Raw genomic sequence first — 20671 nt, 5'->3', positions numbered from 1 at the left:
CCCTCAACCCCCGCTCCCGGGGGTACAAACACCCCTCCTTTAGCCCCCGATGACAAACCCGAGGGTTCAACAGATTCCCCTCAACCCCCGATCCCAAACCCGAAGTACAACCGACCCCTCTCAGACCCCGATCCCGGGGGTACAAACGCCCCTCCTTTAGCCCCACGATCCCAAACACGGGGGTAAAACTGACCCCTCTCAGCCCACGATCCCAAACCCGGGGGTACAACCGACACCCCTCTCAACTCCCGATCCCAAACTCAGGGTACAACCGCCTCCCCGAAACCCCAGGCTGGTGCCGGCGATAAAACGACGGCCCCCAAGCCCCCCAATCGCAGGGATACAACCGGCGCGCACTCAGCCCCTGCTGGTGGGCCCTGGGGCACCGCCGACCCCCCGGTGCTGCCCCCGGGGACACCGTGGGGCCCCTCGGGCCCGCTCCGCGCACCCACCGGGGCGGCCGCGGCGGCCGCGTCCATGCGGCGGGACGGACCCCGTCGCCATGGCAACAGGACACGCCCCCTGGAGGACACGCCCCCACAGAGCCCTGAATCGGGCTGCGATGCCACGCCCACTGCCCCACCTCCAGCCAATAGTGTCGTTAGGGGTCTGTGAGACCACGCCCCCCGGTCACGCCCCTCTCAACAGGCGCCCCCTGGCGGGGGTCCCGCGGCACAGACCGGCCTCCAAAAATCCCAACAAAGCGGGAAAAAAAGTTGTCCCGGTTTTCTTCGAAAAACTGCTGGAGCTGAAGGGATGTGCCGAGGGGACTAGGGCAACGGCAGGGAGCTGAGCCTGTAGAGGAGAGGTGGCCGGGGAGACCTTAGAACCCCTTCCAGTGGTAAGGCGAGACCTCCCTGTGGTGCTGCCTCCAGGGCTGGAGGCAGCACAGGAAGGACGTGGAGCTGCTGGAGAGAGTCCAGAGGAGGCCATGGAGATGCTCCCAGGGCTGCAGCCCCTCTGCTCTGGAGCCAGGCTGGGAGAGCTGGGGGGGTTCACCTGGAGAAGAAAAGCTCCAGGGAGACCTGAGAGCCCCTTGCAGGGCCTAAAGGGACTCTAGGAAAACTGGAGAGGGACCTGGGACAAGGGAAAGAGGCACATGCCAAGGGGAAATGGCTTCCCACTGTCAGAGGGCAGGGTTAGATGGGATACTGGGGAGAAATCCTTCCCTGTGAGGGTGGGGAGGCTCTGGCACAGGTTTGGGTCACCTCATTCTCCTCCTTTTCCCACCCTTGTTTCACCATCCACCCTTAACACCAGATGATTCCCCGCTCCAGTTATAAAACCAGCCCATCTTTGCTGCAAAGCCCCATTCCATCCTCTAGGCCATTCCAAAAGAAACGTGGAAGAGGAAGATTCAAAAAGTTCTTTATATGATATAGACACCTGCACCATTTCTCCTCCTGCCAGGGGACAGGAACCAAATCCTTTCCTGCTCTGGACACCGGGACAAACATCCTTTGGAACAGTTTCACATCGGTGTATTTCTCTTTCCCGAAGCCAGGACAACCTGTGGCCAAGCTGTGGAGAAGTGACACGGTTTTGGACGGGCCTCCAGAGCATCCTGGAGGTTTGGTTTATTTACCTGGACAGGGAATCACTCCAGGGAATCATTCCAGTTCCTCTCCAGCACAACTCTCAGCTGCTCCTCAGCCTTTCCTCTCTATGAAGGCCGTGTGCTGGCCCTGCAGGTAGCTCACAATTTTCTCCTCTATCTCCATGCCTTGTGCTACCTCCTCCTCAGAGAGGGACAGGGGGGTCTGTGAGTCTCTGGTGACGATGATGACGGAGGTCCTGCGGGATTCCAGGACGTTGGCCACCACCACCTGGTGCCGGTACTTCTCCAGAGCCTGTCGGGATTTGTCGATCAGGATCTGGGGATCCGTCTCCAGCTTGAAGGAAATCACAAAGGCCTCGGGGGCCCAGTCTCTGACCAGGGGGGACAGCATTTTTGGCACCATCTTCATTGTGATCTGTGAAGAACAACAACCACCCCCCCAAAAAAAAAAAAAATCAGTCCAAAGATCACAGTGAGTTTTAGTAAGAGAGGGGAAATTCCAGCTTTGCTTCACTTTGTGTTTGCAGTGGGAAGTTCTGCAAGGCAGTGTTTGATCAGCCCTCAGCAAACAAGGCTCAAATGTCACTGCAACACTCTGTAAGTTTAACTGAAAAGGATCAGTGAGGTGCCACCAAGAAGCAGGGAGTAAGTTCAATTCAATTTAATTCAACTCAACTCGACCCAATTCCATGACCAAAGTGGTACCCATAAAAAGCAGGGGGGTTCTGAAGCAGGGCCACAGGAACTCTGCATTCCCAGAGCTAAACCCCACTCTGGGAATATAAATATAAGCAGAGAAAGATTAAAAAACAAAACAAAGCAAACAAACAAACAAACAAACAAAAAAGCATTACAGCTTGAGAAGTCTGAGTTTTTCAGCTCTCCTGAATCCAGGCAGGTTATTACACCTTCAACTTTGCTTCCCTCAGCCCCTTAAGGCACATGAGGCTTCAAAGTCCCAAAGAATAGGGGGAAAAAAAAAGTAGGAGACTTTGTTCTCCAGCTTCCCAAACTCTGGGTCCATCACTAGGAATCAGGTTGGGTCCCACCTTTCTGGTGCTAATGATAAAGAAATAAGCCCAGCAACTTCTTAGGTGCTGATTATATTACATTAATTTGGTGTTTGTTGCACACAGAGCTCTGGAGTCAACTGCTCTCATTGCTGAGAGGGCAAGAGACACGAGTGTTGGACCATCATCAGTGCAGGCAGGATGGATCCAGAGTCATGGAGTCGTTTGGGTGGAAAGAGACTTTAAAGACCATCTCGTTACACCCCCTGCCATGGGCAGGGACACCTCCCACCATCCCACGTTGCTGGCCTTGGACACCTCAAAGGATGGGGCAGCCACAGATTCTCTGGGCAACCTGTGCCAGGAGCTCCCCACCCCCACAAGGAAGGATTTGTCCCCAAAATCCCAGCATGGATCAAGCCTCTTTTAGCTTAAAGCGATTCCCCCTTGTCCTGTCACTCCAGGCCCTTGTCCAAAGCCTCTCTCCAGCCAGAAGGCAGCAACTCAAGTACTGAAGGAGCTATTCCTGGAGCACTTCAGCTCCCTGAGACCCACCTCTCCTCGTCTCCATGGAAGCACAGGCAGCTCTAAAGGACAAAGCCAGAAGAGCAGGAGGCACCTCACAGTTTCTCCTTCACATTCCACAGCACAATTGCTGGCATGTAGAAGCTGCTGCCTCTCAACACCCAGACAGAGCAGTGCTGGACAAGGCTCCCTCCCTGTGGATAACCCTTGGATAACCCATGGATAAGGCACGGCACCACTCACTGCTGGGGCTGGAGCTTGCCACTCAACTCCCTTCATGCCATCCTAAAAATAAACCTGGATCAAAGCAGAGCAGGGCTGACCCTGCCCTGCCTGCCCTCTTATCTGGGCCCCCCTGGTGCAAGATAAGAACAAAACAATGCAACTCCAGCATCTCCACCCCTGTGGAAACACTCACCCTCCCATTCATTCCCTCTGAGAACACACAGGAGCTGGTGCTTTGCAGCTTTCCCAGGCTTTATCCACGGCCAGGCAGGACCCTGGGAGCAAGGAGGGGGCGGCAGAAAGGGGGGAGGGCCTCACCTGCAGGGGCCCCTCCGAGGACTGGATCTTGTGCTCGGGCATTTCAGAGGCCGGGATGTAGAAATCGGACACGGCGGCTGCCAGGTAGAACATGACACTGGAGCCTGTGGGAAAGAGCTCTGTCACCCCTCTGTGGGACTGGTCCTGTCACTCCAGGGACCCCAGAGCCAGCAGGGCCCCCCCAGAGCCCCCCCAGCACTGCCCCCTCCCAGGGGTCCCCTCAGACACACCGTCCCCCACTGGGGTCTGCCTTGCCCCAGATAAGAGGTCCATTCATGCCAGAGCCCCACGGGCAACAGGGCCACCTTGTCACCTCATCCCTGGGCTCTGGGACCACCCCGAGGGGGTCATATTATCCCCTAATGCCAGGAACATACTCCCTCACCTGGCCCCCATGACCACCACGTCCCCTCAGGCCCATGTCCCCCAAATCCCCTCAGGCCTGGGCCCCCTCCCGAGGCCACTCTGTCCCCTCACACCGGGGGCTCCCAAAGGGAGCCTCTCTTGCCTTACACCCCCCACCCCAAGGCTGTTCCAGTTCATCCCTGTCCCCTCACACCAAGGGGGACCCTCCTGGAGCCACCCCATCCCTTCACACCTGGTGTTCCCCTAAGTTTTCTCCCCATTTCCTCGCACTCATTGTACCCCCAGTTCCCCCGTATTCCCTGACACTGGGGACCCCCACGGAGGGACCTCGCCCTCTCTCGCCCTGCTCCTGCAGCCCAAAGCCCAAACCCCACCCCCGTGTCCCCTCACATCAGGGACCCTCCCGGGGCCACGCCATCTCCTCACACGCGGTCCCACTCTGTCCCTTCACCCTGGACACCCCCACGGGCGACCTCGCCCTCTCTTGTCCCCCCTCCATCGCCTCCGTACCCAGCGGTGCCAGCGCCCTGGCCGCGGCGCGCAGCAGCGCCAGGTACTCGGCCAGCCCGGTGAACTCGATGGCGAGCAGCGCTCCCTCCTCGGTGGCCCGGCGGTACTCCCGCAGCGCGGGCAGCAGCGCGGGCAGCGCGGCGGGCGCGGCGGCCACGCCGGGCGGGGGCCCCGGGTCGAGGCGGAGCGCGTCCAGCAGCGCGGGGCCGTGCGGGGGCAGCGCGCGGGCCCAGGGGAAGGCGGAGCGGGCGCGGTGCAGGAAGCACACGCCGTAGCCGAGCCCCACGAGCCGCTCGGCCGAGGCCGCCCCGCGCCGCCCGCTGCTGAAGTTCTCCAGGAAGCGCACGGCCCGCGCCTCCAGCGGCACCTGCGTCCCGCCCGAGGTCACCAGCGCCACGCGCCGCCCGCGAGCCGCCTGCGCCGCCGCCCAGGCCCGCACCCGGCGCTCGGCCGCCAGCGCCGCCGCGTCCTCCGCGTCCTCATTCTCCCCCTTCTCCTTCCCCTCCTTCTCCTTCCCCGGCTCCGCCATGACCCGCCCGCCGGAAGTGGAGGCTTCTCCTTGCAGGCCCTTACCGGAAGTGTTGCCCCGGCAACGCCGACGCTCGCCGCCTTCACCCCGGAAGTGTTGCCCTTGGCAACGCCTCTGCCCGCGGGCTCCGCCCCGAAAAGTTTGGAAGAAGCTCTCCAGGCTTCGTTTTGGGGACATAAAGCAAAAAAAAAAAAAGCGCGCACGTTTGTTGCAGCGCAGGGTGTGTCGGGAAGGATTCCCCAGGACGCGTCCTGAATCGCATGGGTTTCATCAGTTTAAACAACTTCATAATTACAGATTCAAGGATTCCCTCACCTGTGTCGCCCCATTTTCCCCCTCGAATTGCCTGTTTGGCTCTTGACACGGTTTCCTTCCTTCTGGACCTGGCTCAAGGCCTAAACCCAGTCTCGTTTGGTCTCCTTTCTCGCTTTTATCACTCTCTTCCACAGGTGCTAACAGTTGTTTTAGTTTCCCAAATAAAACGCTGTAGACTGTTTCATTCACTTCCACAAACACTTTGAAACCGTTTCTCTATTTCTTTGCTGAAATCACTAATCTCAGATGAAGGGTCACAGAACACTAATTGACATAAAAATGTGGGTGACCTTGCCTTTGCCAAAGGCAGAATTAAGACTCCACTAATAAGATGAAATATAATTACCTTTGAGGAAAATACGGGTGTAGCATGAAGAATCAAAGGAAAATGCGGGCAGTCAAACCAAGTAGTAGTTACAATGACTGGAAACAGCTCAGGGTTTTGGAAGGGGTACAGAAATAACCTTACATGCGAAAACTAACGCCGGCTCTCCCATTTTGGCGGCTCGTTGCCATGGCAACGCGGGACGCTCCGGGGACAGGGGAGGGCCCCGGGCCGAGCATGGCGGGCCGGCCCCGCTGCGAGCTGTGCGGGAGCCGCCCGGCCCCGCGGGTCTGCCCCCGCTGCCGCCTCGTCCGATACTGGTGAGGGACCCCCGGCACTGCGGGGACAGGGGACAGGGGACAGGGCGGGGGAGGGAGGGAAGGAGAAGGGCCGGGAGGCATCCAGGGGCCTGGGAGCAGCCCCGGGACGGGGCTCAGGACACGCATCTTGTGTCACGATGAGACACGAGAGGCAGGGACAGGCACGGGAGGAGGCTCAGGATACAGGGGGAGAGCCTGGGAGAAACACCCAGCAGGCAGGATGAGGGGGCAGGGATTCACCCAGGATACAGGGGGAGAGCCTGGGAGAAGGCTCAGGACACCCAGCAGGCAGGATGAGCAGGCAGGGATTGACCCCAGGATGGGGCCCAGGACACCGGGAGAAGGGCCAGGATGAGGCCCCCGGAGGGGAAGGACAAGAGGCCAGGAATAGTCCCCGGGATGAGGTGCTGGAGGTGGGGACAAAAACCAGGAGGGACAAAGCAGGAGTCAGGGACTAGTCCCAGAACAAGGCTTGGGTCACAGGGAAAAGGCCCGGGAGAAGGCTCAGGACATGAGGGGAAAGCCTGGGATAAGGCTCAGGACACTGGGAAAAAGCCCAGGATGAAACACAGGAAGCACGAACAGGTCCAGGAAAAGGCCCAGGACACAGGGAGAAAGCCTGGGAGGCAGGATCAGGCCCAGGCAGGGACTGGCCTTGGAATGAGGCTCAGGACACTGGGAGAAGGGCCAGGATGAGATCCAGGGGACAGGACAAGGAAAGAGGCCGGGACATGGCAGGAGACAGGGACCAGCCCCAGGATGGGGCTCAGGACACATGGAAAAGGCCCAGGTTTGGGGGTTTTTGCGTCCACAAGGTTGGAATCGAGGGATTTGACTGTACCAGTAATTCAGGGAGTGATTTAAACCAGGATTTTTAACAGCCAGCACCAGGGGGGCTTGGCAGGACATAGCTGTGCTTCCATCTGGGAATATCATGTGCTCTGTGAGCAGCCCAAGGGCTGGGAGTGGGGGGAGTGGGATTCCTGTGGGGAAAGTCCAAAAGGCCCAGCAGGGGATAATCTTCCCTCCCAGCACCTCCAAGATGGATAAAACTCTGGCTGTGCCCCCTTTGGCAGCGATGCCTCTCACCAGGGGGCCGACTGGAACAGCATCCACGAGAAGATCTGCCCCCTGCTCATCCCACCCCAGCCCTGCTTCCACTCAGAGAGGGACAGAAAACACGGCAAGGAGCAGCTGCTGAGGAGGCAGGTGGGTGCAGCAGAACAAACACCACTTCAAAGTGCTCCAGGGGAGGTTCATTCCAGCTTCTCTCCCTACCCAAACTGGGCTCCACGGGCTCACCTGGGGTTTTCAGCCACACAGCAGCTTCCAAACCAGCCTGGGCTGTCACTGCCCATTCCTACAACACTGAGAGGAATCTGCTGCCTGAAGCAGAGCAGGACTTTTGCCTTCACCCCTTCAGAATTCCTCTCTCTGGATGTTCCCAAGAAAGGCGACAGTCACCTCCTTGGGTGATTTGGTGCCTGATTGCGACTTGGGGGTTGTTTTTTCAAACAAAACCTCAACAATGAGGGGAGTGGAGGCACCCTCTGTGAGATTCTCGAGCCTCCAGCCTTTTCCACAGCCCTTACTCCAAGTCCTGATCTTCCCGAGGCAGCACAATCCTGGCTCTGCCCCCTGGCCAGGTAGTCCATCTCCCTGACTAGTCCAGGATCCTGCTTCTTCCAGGCTGTCTGAAAGGAGGGAATCCCCTTTCCTAGAGCAGGGGGGGCAAAGAAATCAAGTCCCTTCCCTTCATTTACTTGCCCAGCTTGGCCCTGGAATGCTCTTTCCCCACTAAGTGCAGCCTTTTATCTCCCGTGGGGCCCCGGGGGAGGTGCAGATGTGCAGCTCCTGCCCAGCCCCGGTGGTTTGCAGCTCTTTCTCTCTCTGTTTATGGGGTGGCAGGAGCTGCTGCCCCACAGTGTTGCTAAAACACCCCACCCAGGTGCATCTGCTCCTGAAAACCCTCCCCCTGGAAATAAATTCTCCCCTCTGTAATTGCAGAACTCCCAGTCCTGGAGTAAAAGGGCAGCAGACTGAGCTGGGAACAATCCAGCCATTGAGAAGAACACCAGGAGTCTTGTGGATTTGCCATGAGTTATTATTATTTCCAAGGTGTTTCTGGCCCAGGTGTGGGGCTTTGGTGGGCAGCTCCACGCTGTTGTGTTTCTTGGGAGAAGCCAGAAAGAGGAATTTTAAATTCGGTTCAGAAGTGCTGCTTGGGGAGAGCTCGTGACAGGCTTTGGGCAGCAGATTCCTCTGGGTTTTACAGGAGCTGGGCAGTGACAGCCCAGGCTGGTTTGGAAACTCCTGTCTGGCTGAAAAACCCCACGTGAGCCCGTGGAGCAAAGTCCACAGAAGGTGTGTCGGGCCAGTACGGCCCAGAAAATGCCAAACCTGCCCAGTTCCAAGTTCTGCTGAAGTTGATCCTTTATAAGGTCTGCAGGGAAGGTTAAAATTGCTGTCACAGGGGGTGTGGCAGGATTTTTTTTCCACCCAGAAGTGCTTGAAGCTGTTCCAAGGAACTCCCCCTTCTATTGAACCCCATGGTTACATCACTGACTTTATAACAACTCAAATCATCCCTTACCCATCCCAAGAGCCACGTGAGTGACAGCTGGAGGAAGTGCTCCTTGATTAGCTGGAAGGTAATCAGCTGGGTTAATTAGGGGCAGGGAAAGCCAGCAGGAAGGGCTGGAGGACTAGAGGGAGTCACTCTGGGTTGGGGTTCATCTGGCTGAGCCTGGGAAGGCAGGGACTGCAGACTGAACCTCCTTCAAAGGAGAGACTTTATTGGGCCCTTTAACAACCCTTAACAATGTCTGTTCCTTGACCTTTGTTTCCAGGCTGGGTAAATAGAATAGGTTCTGGGAACGGGATGTGCTGGGACAGTTTGCCTTCCTTCTTTCTGAAGAAAGGGAGAGAGACTCTGGAAATCCCTTGGTGACCTGGTGGCTCTCCCAGAGAGAGGGAGAGGTGAGAAGAAGAAGAGAGTGAGAAAGTGTCTTTGTGGCCAGCAGGGTTTGGGGCAGTCAGGCTGGGCCTGGCCTGACTGAGAGGATCTGGGAAAGGGGGAGGTTATTTAGTAGTGCCTTGTCTCACTGCTGCATCAAATTCCTCTTCCAGAGCCAACAAAATGCTTTAAAATGTTCTTCCCTGTGAGGGTGGGCAGGCCCTGGCACAGGTTGCCCAGAGAAGCTGTGGCTGCCCCTGGATCCCTGGAAGTGGCCAAGGCCAGGTTGGAGCAACCTGGGCTAGTGGAAGGTGTCCCTACCCATAGCAGGGACTAGAATGAGATGAGTTTAAGGTCTCTCCCAACCCAAACCTGTCTGGGATTCCATGAAAAAAAAGGCCTTTGGAGCTGAGGGGGAAAGCTCTGCCATCTCACGATAACCAGAGCAGAAACCTGGCGCTCAGAGCCTGCCCATGGGTTTGGGTTTGGTTTTTTTTTTTTGAACATTTCTGCTGCACTTTTCCCCCTCCTGCACGGTGTTTGTTTAGGAAACACAGAGCTCCAGCCCCAGCCAGGACACAGGAAAGCCTGGGCACATCCCAATGCCCAGTGGCTCCAGGAGCAGGGAGCCAGGAGTGAGGAGTTTCATTTCTATTCCTCGTCTGGCTTCCAGAGCTTTGTTGATAGAAATCTGCTGCTGTCAACGTAGCCTTGGGGGTGCCTGCAGCCAGCACCTCCAAACTGACAGAATTCCAAGTTTCTGTTTGGAAAAGAGCCTCACCTGCCTGTGTGATGTTGTGATGTCAGCTCCCCACAGCCCCTGGGCACGGGAAAAGATCCCAGAGGATTCAGCCACAGAGGCTGCAGGTTCAGCCTGAGCTAATGGGACCTCCCTTCTTCCCTAAATCCTCCTCTCTGCAGGCACACCGTGAGTTTGGGAGTGGGTAATGGATGTGGCACTGAACCCTGAGCGTGTTCCCAACTCCCCTGCTCCCACCTGGAGCAGAGCTGGGGTCCATGGCCTCCCCAAAAAAACTGTGTGGGGGCAGTTCAGAGAAACCTCTAATTGCAGCTCACATGAAAAGAGCCCAAAGTGAGCAGGGCTGGGGGTGTGGGGCTGTGGGAAAGGGGGAGAACCAGGCCAGGGACAAAGGGAATGATCCCCCCAGGGCTGTTCAGGGGCAAAAGGAATGATCCAGTGATCCCCCCAGGGCTGTTCAGGGGCAAAGGGAATGGTTCCCCCCCCCACCCTCCCCAGGCTTGGAATTGTGGTAGAAAATATTCAGGGCTTCAGGGCTGCTCTTGCCTCCTGCCCTTCCTTCTCCTCCTGGAAGCTGTGCCAGAGTCCAACACCCAGCTCTGCAGATGTTTCAGATAGTTCACTCTTGGGAAGCAGAGATGATCCCGTTGACAAGGAGTAAAAAAAGGCACGATCCCTATCTCCAGCCCCTCCCAGATGCCAATCTGGGCCGTGCCCACGCACCAGGGTCCTGCTGGTTGCACCAGCCTGGCACAGACAGAAAAAGCAGCCTGAGAAATACCAGCTTTTCCTGCTGCTGCCCCAAGCGTGTCCTGGCTTTCCCCTGGGCACCACGTGCTCCATGGATACAGTTTGGGTTTGGTAGAATCCCAGACTGGTGTGGGTTGAGAGGGACCTTAAAGACCATCATTCCAACCCCCTGCCATGGGCAGGGACACCTTCTACTAGCCCATGTTGCTCCAACCTGGCCTTGGACACTTCCAGGGATTCAGGGGCAGCCACAGCTTCTCTGGAAAACCTTCTTTTTCCCTCTCCGTGTTCTGGTAGCTCAGGGATGGCTGCTGTGTGTTCCAGCTCTTGGCAGGGGGCTCTTGCTCTGGGCTGTGTTCTTTGAAGCTCTCATTTATCCAAACCAGTGTCTCTTTACCTCAGCCAGGATCTCCAGGAAACCCTCCCAGGCTGTCCTGGAGCTTCCCTGTCCCTGAGCTGCTCCTTCACCCCTGGCATGACCCTCTCTGCCTCACCCTGAGCACTTGGAGCTCAGCAAAATGCCAAAGCCCAGCCCCCGGGAGCCCTGGGAATGGTTTCTCTGCCCAGCTCAGCCCCAGCTGGAGGCAGAAGGTAATAAAGAGGTGAAATGATATTTTTTGTGGTGTCCAGGGAGAGTCAGGGCCTCGCTGACTTACCAGGGCTCTCCAGCAGCTTCCCAGGGAGCTTCCCTGCAGCACCACTGGTGGGAGAAGCTGATGGAGAAGTGTTAGGAACTGGCTGTGCAGGGCTTGGAGTAACCTGGTCTAGTGAAAGGTGTCCCTGCCCACGGTGGAACGAGTTGGGCTTTAAGGTCCCTTGCAATCCAAACCGTTCTGGGATTCTCCAAGGATCCTGGGAGGGCACAGAATCCACACCCCTGGCAGGGAACAGCATTTGGATGGAGCTGTTTGTGGAGCTGAGGATCGCAGCAGACGCTGCAAAGGGTGAAAAGACAAAATGGTGTGGACTGGCAGGAGCAGCAAAAGGCAGGGAGGAGCTGGACATGGATAAGTGCAGGAAAACTTTTGGATTCTGACAACCAACCCAATCCACCACCAGCCACCCCACAGACGCTGGTGGTGGATTTTCCAGGTGTAACACATTCGGATTCTGACCCGTTTCCAGCCTCTGCACCCAAAGCACCAGCCCAGAGCTGGCCAGGAGAGGGTGGGACGAAGCTGCACTCCGTGTGAGGAGCTCTCTCCTGGCTCCCTGGCTCCTGCAGCTGGAGCTGTGCCCGACTGGCACGGCCAGAGCTGCTCCGCTGCCTCTGAGTCAGCAGCGTTCCCGGCAGAGCCCGGCGGAGCCCCTTTGTCTGATCTCTGCTTTGGTCTTGTGATGATCATTTTCTGTGCTTCACAGCTTTTGTTGCTCAGGCTTATGAGCCCTTGTCAGGAGCAGTAAAGGATTCTTCGTCCTGGGAGACACCACATGACCCACAAGGATGGCCAAAGCTGCTCCTGCTCGGAGCAGGAATGAAGCCAAGCTCTAATATGCTCTAATATGCTCTAATATGACAGCTTTAAAGTCTGCCTATTAATTACAGCCACAAACTGCATTACAATCACTGCTTTAGAGTCTGAAAACTCGATTTTAAAAGGAGGCTGTGCAATTGTAACCACCTGGGCTGGTGAAAAGTGTCCCCTGGACAGGAATGAGATGGGGCTTTCAGGTCCCTCCAACCCAAAGCAGTCTGGGATTCTGTGATTTCATTCCATGGCAGGGGACAGAATAGGATGGGCTTTAAGGTCCCTTTGACCCAAACCAGTGATTCTGTGGTTTCATTCCGTGGCAGGGGATGAAGTGAGATGGACTTTCAGGTCCCTCCAACCCGAACCAGTCTGGGATTCCATGATTTTATTCTGTGGCAGGGGTCGGAACTAGATGGGCTTTAAGGTCCCTCCAACCAAACTAATCTGAGATTCTATGATTTTATTCCACGGCAGCGGGTGGAACGAGGTGGGCTTTGAGGTCCCTCCAGCCCAAACCAGCCTTGGATTCAATGTTTTTATTCCACGGCAGGGATGGATTTTCAGAACAAGACGGATTTTCAGGTCGCTCCAACCCAAACCGGTGATCCCGTGATTATCTCCCCCGCTTCTCTTTTCTCCCCTTGCCCTGGTCCTGTGTTTCCCTGCAGAAATCCATCGTGGAGGTGGCTCTCAGGGCTGCCCAGGAGTTCCTTTGGGAAGGGAAGGCCCTGCAAGCCCTCCCCGCAGCCCTGCAGGCCCTTCGCTTCAGCGCCCGCGTGTTCGGCTGGAGCTCCGTGCAGCTGGTGCCCGTTTATCTCCTCCTGGCTGAGGCCTCCACGGGTGAGCATTGTCTGAAGCCAACCCCTGGCGAGGGCAAGGCCTCCCTGGGGTCAGGTTTCTGGTTTCCTTTTCCCATTTATCAGGGGGAAGGGCCGGCTTCTGTGCCCTGCTCTTCCTCAAGGGCGTTGCGGGGAGATTTGAGAATCACACACCCCCCTCACACCCCCTTTCTGGGAGTCTGGGGAAGAGAATCAATGAAAGCAGCTGGAATGGTTAGTCCCTCTCCCCCATTTCCCACAAGAGAAGCCGAATGAAAGTCTTCTCTTTACCTCTGTGACCTCGGATGACATCCTGAAGCATCACATTCCCGAGGGTGCTCGGCTGTGCTTTTTTATCTCAGGGAACATTTTTTTTTTTTTTTTTCTGAGGCCGCTGCACCCCAGGAACGTCTGGGCGTGCATTCACAACTGTGCCCATTCACAAATCCCGCTCTGCCTGAGCAGAGCTTTTCCTCATTGCATTGTGTGCTTTGGAAAACACGGCAAATTAGGGCATGGGAGCTGCTCTCTGCTCAGCCACTGGCAGAGGGCTGAGAGCTCCCTGTGAATCACTGCCGTTCCAGGAACACACAATGCCCCACCGGCAGAGCAGGGCTGGCTCGGGGCTCAGTCCTAAACGGTGCGCTGAGAGCAGGGGAAAAAAATTCCTATGAGTAATTCCAGTGTGATAACGTGCGAGACATGGAGTGAACCTGTCTGGGACACGTGTTCCGGAGATACTGAGGGCAGTAAACCCTCTGGGAGAGATGGGAGGATTCAGCCTGGGGAAGGAAAACTTCAGGGAGACCTTAGAGAGCTGGAGAGGGACAGGACAAGGGGGGATGGTTTAAAGCTGAAAGAGAGTTGATCTAGACTGGGATATTGGGAAGGAATTCCTGGCTGTGAGGGTGGGCAGGCCCTGGCACAGGGTGGCCAGAGAAGCTGTGGCTGCCCCTGAATCCCTGGAAGTGTCCAAGGCCAGGTTGGACAGGGCTTGGAGCAACCTGGGCCAGTGGAAGGTGTCCCTGCCCATGGCAGGGGTGGGACTGGGTGGGCTTTAAAGTCCTTCCCAACCCAAACCATCCTGGGATTCCGGGATTTTATTCCATGACAGGGGGTGGAATGAGATGAGCTTTAAGGTCCCTCCCAACCCAAACTATCCTGGGATTCTGTGGTTTCTGACTCCTCTTGTAGCTCTCAACCCTCAGCCTGGGTGTAAATGTGCCTTTGGACACATGGGCAGCTCAGGAGCGCTCGGGAGAGAAGTGGGGAATCCACAAACTCCATCCCTGCCTCAAACTACCCAAAGGGACATCAGGCAGGATCTTCTGACTTCCCAGATTAAAAAAAAAACGTTCTCCATCCTCCTTATCTCCCTGCTTTGTTTTCCACGTGTCATTCCAGGCACTGGGAATCTCCGACAGGCATCCAAGTACCTGTCTGAGGCCGAGTGGATCGTCCTGCAGACCCCAGACTGCCCTGCTGCTGTGCAGTCCAGGTTACACCGTGGGCTGGGGCTCTTCTGTGTCGCTCAAGGAAACCTTGACGAGGCTTTGTATCACCTGGCCACTGATGTGAGTCACCTGAAACACAGGAACACCTTGGGTTTGATTCCTTCCCTCCTCCTTGGGTCAGTATGGAAACCCCAGCAGGCAAATATGGGATCCTGAGAGGGTTCCCATCCCAAAAACCTGAACTGGATGGATTTGACACACCCATGTGTCCATGTGGGAGCCAAAGCTGGGTTTTACCAGTTATCCCTGTTCCCATGAAGTGACAGAGAATCATGGAATCACTGAGGTTGGAAAAGCCCTCTGAGATCATCAAGTCCAACCATTCCCCCAGCAGTGCCAGGGCCACCACTAAACCGTGTCCCCAAGTGCCACATCCACAGTTTTTTTGAACACTTCCAGGGATGGGGGCTCCCCCACTGCCCTGGACAGCCTGTGCCAGTGCCTGACCACCCTTTCTGTGAAGGAATTTTCCCAAATATCCAATCTAACACTCCCCTGGCACAACCTGAGGCCGTTTCATCCTGTCCCTTGTTCCCTGGGAGCAGAGCCCAACCCTTCCCTTCTCCCCCACTCCTGTCAGGGAGTTGCAGAGCCAGAAGGTCCCCCCTGAGCCTCCTTTTCTCCAGGCTGAGCCCCTCCAGCTCCCTCAGCCACTCCTTGTCACATTCCTTATGTCCTTGCCACATTCCTTTCCTCCCTTTAGATTTACCCATCAGCTTTGCTGAGATGCCCAGACATTCCTGCCTCAAACTCATATTGTCACCTTTTATCCCACAGATAATTTATATTTTGGCTGCTATTTCCCTCAATACTTTCCCAGATCATCAGCCAATATTTAATCAATGCCTTTTTAAACTCTTTCAGTATCTGGTTCAGTGACCCAGTTTCGGGGTTGCATTTCCCCAATTCCACCCTTTGAGCCAGGGGAACAGTTTGTTACGCTGGAAGTGGGGGTTGCCAGCTGTGTTCCTGGGGATGCTTCGCCTGCCATTTGATCCTCCAAAGCCAGATGAACTTCTCCACCTCCTATTTCTGTCCCGTGGTGCCTAAATTTATCCTGTGCTGAGTGATGGCTCCCCACTCCTGGGGAATTTGATAGTGGCTTTGTGTGGGTGTCAGGGATGGGGGCCAAGAATTGGACCCTTTCCATTCTAACAGACACAACCCAGTCATTTCTTACTCCATAAACCCTTTGGGAATTCGAGATTCCCACAAAGGGAAACTTGGGACATTCCCGAAACGCCTTTTTGTTTTTAAGATTCCTAACTGGGCACCAGGTAACGAGTTTTTTTGCTCTTAGCAAGTGGTTGTTCCAGGTTGGAGCAGCCCAGGAGCTGCTGGGACCTTTGGCTGCGTGTCTGGGATCTGCTGAGAGTCACACGCCAGCTCAGAATAGCTGGAATGCACCAGTGCCTTCCCCCAGTCCCGGCTCCAGGGGCTCCAGCAGGGCTGGGAAGGCAGCAGGGTGGGATTTGGGAGAGGTGGGACGGGCACAGGGGTGGGGAGAGGTGGGAAACCTGCCCTGGATTGAGGGGAACATGTTCCAAAGGTTCCTCTGGCCCAGGAAAAAGGGGGGTTGGATTCCCATGGATTGACCCCAAAATGCAGCTTATTCCTATGGATAACCCCAAAATGCAGCTTTTTAGTACCTTATTCCTATGGATAACCCCAAAATGATGCTTTTTAGTACCTTATTCCTATGGATAACCCCAAAATGATGCTTTTTAGTACCTCATTCCTATGGATAACCCCAAAATGCAGCTTTTTAGGACCTTATTCCTATGAGTAACCCCCAAACACAGCTTTTAAATCTCATTCATTTGCACAACCCCCAAATACAATTTTTGGTACCTCATTCCTTTACAGAACCCCCAAACACACCTTTTTAGCACCTCATTCCTATGGATAAAGCCCAAAATGCAGCTTTTAATATCTTGTTCCTGGGGATAGCCCCAAAATACAGGGGTTTATACCTCATTCCTACGGATCAACCCCAAAACACACCGTTTTAGTACATCACTCCTATGGATAAACCCCAAATTCCAGTTTTTTAACACCCCATCCCTTTACATAACCCCCCAAATCCAGCTTTTTAGCACCACACTCTCCAACCCCAACCAGGTACAACCGACCCTTGCAACGCAACAAAACCTGAACACCCGCAATGTTATTAATCCACAAGGAAAAACTTCCCAGCTTTGACATGAACATTAAACTTCTGGGGTTTATTTTGGGTGGGTTTTTTGTGTTTAATATTGATTTCAGGTTTATCTTGCTACTTCTGCCTTTGGAGTGGATGCCATTGAGGTCTCTGGAGGGTATTTCCACATGGCCAACATTTTCCTCCGCCAGAATAAAGTGGATGTGGCAAACTCACTCTACTCTGAGGTTGGTAGAACCAAACCCATCATTCCTCAGGTGTTTCTGGGGGCTCTTTCCAATGTTTTCCCAACTTTTAATCAATGTGCTGGTGGCCATATCAAACCTTTTAGGCTCGGTCTCAGAAAGCCTTTTCATACTTAAATAATTCTCCGAGTTAAAAGCAGGAGACTTTAATCCTGTGCTCAGGGTTGTTAATTGAATTGTCTTCAGTTTGGGCAGCCAAATGCTTGTCAAAAAGCAGCTTTGCCTTTAAATTCCCCGTGCCAGAGGTTAAAGGAGGGAGGGTCTCCAAGAAGGTTCCAAAGCCAGGGAGGAGCAGGACCCAAACCACCTAAAATTAATACTGGGAATCAGTGAAAAGCCACACTGATAAAAGATTCTCAGAAAGGACTGATCAAGAGAGGAAAGTAATAATTATCTAACTGATTTAATAACTCAATTATCTAATTGATAATTATCTAACTGAATTATCTAATTACCTAATTGATTTAATAACTGGGGGGGGGAGGGGGGAGGGCAAATGAGCTTTCATTTGTTTAGAGCGATTTTGGTGGAAGTGAAGCTTTGGGACCTGCACTATCCACTCCCAAACTTTACATTTTTGGTGAATATTTTGGTCTGGTTAAAATCAGTGCCCAGGTGGAGAAACGAAGTCCCAGGTGGGGCTGTGTGGGAGCAGCCGGAGCGATCCCGGCGTGGAACATCCGTGGCTCAGTGACCCGCCGGCACGCGGAGAGGCCGTGCCCGAGACATTGTTTGGAGAACAAGGAATACCAGGTACCCACACAAGTGAAATAATTCCTGTGCTTCCTGCCAGGTGACCAGGCTGTGGCATTCCTGGCTGCTGAGCTCACTGCAGGAGCACCAGGGACGGCTCCGGTGGCTCCGGGCCCGCGCCGAGGCGGCTCCGTGGGCCGACGATGAGGAGGTGGCCGAGGACAGGATGAGTAAGAGCTGCTGTTGCCCCAGAACCGCTTGGAAAGGGGGGTTTGGAGGAGTCTGTGCACCCTACAGGTCACGTTCACAAGTGTTAGGGTCGGTGTGGCATTCCCAGAGACCGACTTCTGGGAATTCTGGGTGCTTTGGGTGTTGGTGTTCCGTGGACTGTGCCACGAGGTGCCTTCGGGAATGAGGGTTTTCCACGGAGGCACAGCAGCTTTGCCCTCTCTGTCCATGTACTCCATTTCACAGCACCCTTGGCAGTGACTGCAGCAAGATTTTGCCTTTCAGGATTTGATTCCACTTCATAGAATCGTGGAATCTTTAGGGTTGGAAAAGTCCTTTAACATCACCGAGCCCAACCAGTCCCCCAGCACTGCCACATTCACCCCTAACCCACATCCCCCAGTGCCACATCCACACATTTCCTGAACAATTCCAGGGTTGACAGCTCCACCAGCTCCCTGGACAGCCTGTTCCAGTGCTTTACATCCCTTTCCATGACAAATTTTTTTCCTAATATCCGATCCAAACCTCCCCTGGTGCAACTTGAGACTTGAACGTTCTCATTTCTCTGCATCTCCTTTGTGTCCCTTTAATAATGAAGGTGACATTTCCCCTCCTTTAGGTGGGGTTACAGCTCTCTCCTGCAGCAGCAGAGAGCTGCTCCATGGAAGGGCCTGTCCTGGTAATTGGATGTGTTAATCAGGAGAATATTCACAGGAGAGAGGCTGAGGGACATGAATGTGCCTAAAGCATTAATGAGCCTGGTACTACCCCAAGCTCCACTAAAGCCGGAGCAGACTCTGCTTTTTGTCTCCTTTCTACCACTTTTCTAAGTGAGATATTGTCAGGGAAGGGAATTTCTATCCCTGGAAGTGTCCAAGGCCAGGTTGGAGAGGACTTGGAGCAACCTGGTCTAGTGGAAGGTGTCCCTGGTAGAAAGGGAGGAGCTTTTAAGGTTCCTCCCAACCCAAACCAGTCTTGGATTCTGTGCTTCTGAGAGGAACATTTCTGTGAAACCCATTTCCTGGCATTGCCTCCATCAGGAGTTCCCAAAGAAGGAACCACACCAAGGCAGGGCTACAGGAGACCATCTTTGCTGTGACAGGAGTAGGAAAGTTGTTCTTCTCCTAAAGTTTTTGTGACTCCACATCCTCACTAAAGGCTGATCACCACAATCCCTGACCGATGAAAAGCGTTTTGTTCATGGGCATGGAATGTGCATGGAGCTGGGATCATGGAATCACAGAGGCCCAGACTGCTTTGGGCTGGGATGGACCTTAAAGCTCATCCCATCCCACCCCTGCCGTGGGCAGGGACACCTCCCACTGTCCCAGGTTGCTCCAAGCCTGGCCTTGGACACTCCCAGGGATCCAGGAGCAACCACAGCTGTGCCAGGGCCTCAGCACCCTCACACTGTGCTGATGTTTGTCCCAGAAATGCTTTGATGTCTACAAGAGCTAACTGGGCAGTTTGCAATGCATTCCCTTGCCCAAACCCACCCATCCAACGGGATATTTCCATTCCTGTGCAGCCAAAGCCCTGCAGGAAGAGGCGACGCGGGTGCTGCAGGCCCTGCTGGGGGTCAGGGAGCAGCAGCAGCTCCCCGAGGAAACAGCCCAAATCCTGCACGCCCTGGCCATGCTCCACTACCTGGGCCTGGATTTGGAGAAGGTAAGTTGTGGCTAGAAGGGTTGGCCAAGTGGTTTTGGGGGTTAGTCCATGTCCTGGAACGTTTGTTCCCCTGGAACATCTCCTGAGCCCATGAGAGCCCTGCAGGGATGGGGGACAGAGCGTGGAGCTGCCTCAGAGATCTGCACCCCTGAGTTCAGGGTTGGCTCTATTGCAGCCTGCCAATCAGTTCAGAATTTGCACCCACGTGTTTTTCTGGCTAAAAATTCCAGAGGTGCCTGGTAACTTCTTTACCTTACCAAGCACTGATTTTGAGGAAGTGCTGAGCATCTGGAAATCTGGCCCCTCTCCTCAGACCCAACTCAAAAACCCTGAGTTTCTCCTGCCTGTGTTTTGGGAAGGGAAAATACAGATGGTGCAAAACACTGTGTTGAAATATTAATGGTCTCTTCATTGTCTCAGAGAAAGCCACAGCCATGGGAGCGTTTGGAAGACACAAGGAAACAAATTCAAATTAGAAAGAAGACAAAGCTTTATAATTGTAAGAATGTCTAATCCCTGGAAGAGCTAGCAAGGGAAATGATTTAGTTCCTTGCTGAGGAAAATGAGGGATTTAGTTCAGACTGAGTCAATACAGCTGGTTTTTTTTTCCCAGAAAGAGCTTTGGGAACGTTCAGATGAGCTACATTAGATGGGAGGTGATGTCCAGGATGGGGGGCTGGGGTCAATAATCTCTTCTGTCTGCACCACTGGATCCTAAATATGAGATCTGGCAGCTTTAGGCTCTCCTGTAAAGCAGCTTGTACAGGTCACCTCGAAAAGGGAGCCTGGATCTGCTCCAGGCTGCTCCTCCACTGAGCCTGGGCAGGTATTTACCCGTGAGAAAAGCCAAATTCCTGACCATCCCTGTGTGTTTCTTCTGTCCCATTCCAGGCCCGGGAGGTGGGGATGAAAGCCTTCGACCTGGCCAAAGAGCTGCCCCAGCAAGAGTCTCTAGAAACCATTGGTCACCTGTTGGAGCTGATTAATGCCAACTTTTCCCACATAAAATAAGAACTGGCTCTGCCAGATCCAGGTGTTTGGCCAGGTTATCTCTTCCCAAGGTTCCTGGACACCACAGGCGTCACGAGCCCTCCCTCCTTCTCGCTGCTGCCTCTTCCCAGCTCTTGTTCCCTGGCTGTCCTGAACTCTTTGGAAAGTAAACACTTTGGTCTGAGTTAACTTTCATGTGCTGCTCCACCTCTGGAAGCTGTCAGGGTGAGAAACAAAGGCACCCCCAGCACACCATAAATAAATCATTGTTGGCTGGGCTGTGAATGAGCAAACAGCCTCTCATGGCCTCACCTGGGCTGGCCAGGAGCCAAGGGCAGCTCAGGTGTGTTTGTTACTGGTTTCCTGGCTTTGCCTTCCAGTTTGGTGAGGGAGATCCCATGGAGGGATAGGG

The 20671-nt window shown here is 54.6% G+C and overlaps 3 protein-coding genes across 3 annotated transcripts in view; 1 reads left to right on the top strand and 2 right to left on the bottom strand.

Annotated features, from left to right (window-relative positions):
• Positions 1-484, bottom strand: part of CCDC30 (coiled-coil domain containing 30) — a 37884-nt gene extending 37400 nt beyond the window's left edge. Inside the window, exon 1 of the mRNA XM_027908416.1 lies at positions 453-484. Coding sequence (XP_027764217.1) covers positions 453-479 — 27 coding nt within the window. The 5' untranslated portion in view covers positions 480-484. The remainder of the gene's footprint in view (positions 1-452) is intronic.
• An 869-nt stretch (positions 485-1353) lies between these two features.
• PPCS (phosphopantothenoylcysteine synthetase) lies at positions 1354-5041 on the bottom strand. Its single transcript, XM_027908413.1, has 3 exons — positions 4513-5041; positions 3637-3740; positions 1354-1973 (listed from the first exon to the last, which is right to left on the bottom strand). Exons 1-3 carry the CDS (start codon positions 5039-5041, stop codon positions 1650-1652), a joined length of 957 nt encoding a protein of 318 aa, XP_027764214.1. The 3' UTR covers positions 1354-1649.
• Positions 5042-5903: 862 nt separating this feature from the next.
• On the top strand, positions 5904-20448 carry ZMYND12 (zinc finger MYND-type containing 12). The gene is made up of 8 exons (XM_027908418.1): positions 5904-6001; positions 7078-7210; positions 12608-12779; positions 14162-14331; positions 16537-16659; positions 17471-17600; positions 19130-19269; positions 20161-20448. Exons 1-8 carry the CDS (start codon positions 5919-5921, stop codon positions 20278-20280), a joined length of 1071 nt encoding a protein of 356 aa, XP_027764219.1. The 5' UTR covers positions 5904-5918; the 3' UTR covers positions 20281-20448.
• Positions 20449-20671: the final 223 nt, after the last annotated feature.

This window comes from Empidonax traillii, unplaced genomic scaffold, assembly GCF_003031625.1.
Source record: "Empidonax traillii isolate 1590-97213 ecotype Southwest subspecies unplaced genomic scaffold, ASM303162v1 scaffold1702:size71926, whole genome shotgun sequence".
Classification (NCBI taxonomy): Eukaryota; Metazoa; Chordata; class Aves; order Passeriformes; family Tyrannidae; genus Empidonax; species Empidonax traillii.
Note: the sequence above shows the minus strand (reverse complement) of the source record. Positions and strands in the feature narration are given on the sequence as shown.

Bases quoted from the DNA above. Each gene is read 5' to 3' on its own strand.
- PPCS (XM_027908413.1), bottom strand. From the start codon at position 5,041: ATGGCGGAGCCGGGGAAGGAGAAGGAGGGGAAGGAGAAGGGGGAGAAT. The intron at 3,741-4,512 runs GTACGGAGGCGA...TCTTTCCCACAG, and splicing joins CAGGGCGCTGGCACCGCTGG to GCTCCAGTGTCATGTTCTAC. The intron at 1,974-3,636 runs GTGAGGCCCTCC...TGTTCTTCACAG, and splicing joins CCTCGGAGGGGCCCCTGCAG to ATCACAATGAAGATGGTGCC.
- ZMYND12 (XM_027908418.1), top strand. From the start codon at position 5,919: ATGGCGGGCCGGCCCCGCTGCGAGCTGTGCGGGAGCCGCCCGGCCCCG. The intron at 16,660-17,470 runs GTTGGTAGAACC...GCTTCCTGCCAG, and splicing joins CAAACTCACTCTACTCTGAG to GTGACCAGGCTGTGGCATTC. The intron at 17,601-19,129 runs GTAAGAGCTGCT...ATTCCTGTGCAG, and splicing joins GGTGGCCGAGGACAGGATGA to CCAAAGCCCTGCAGGAAGAG.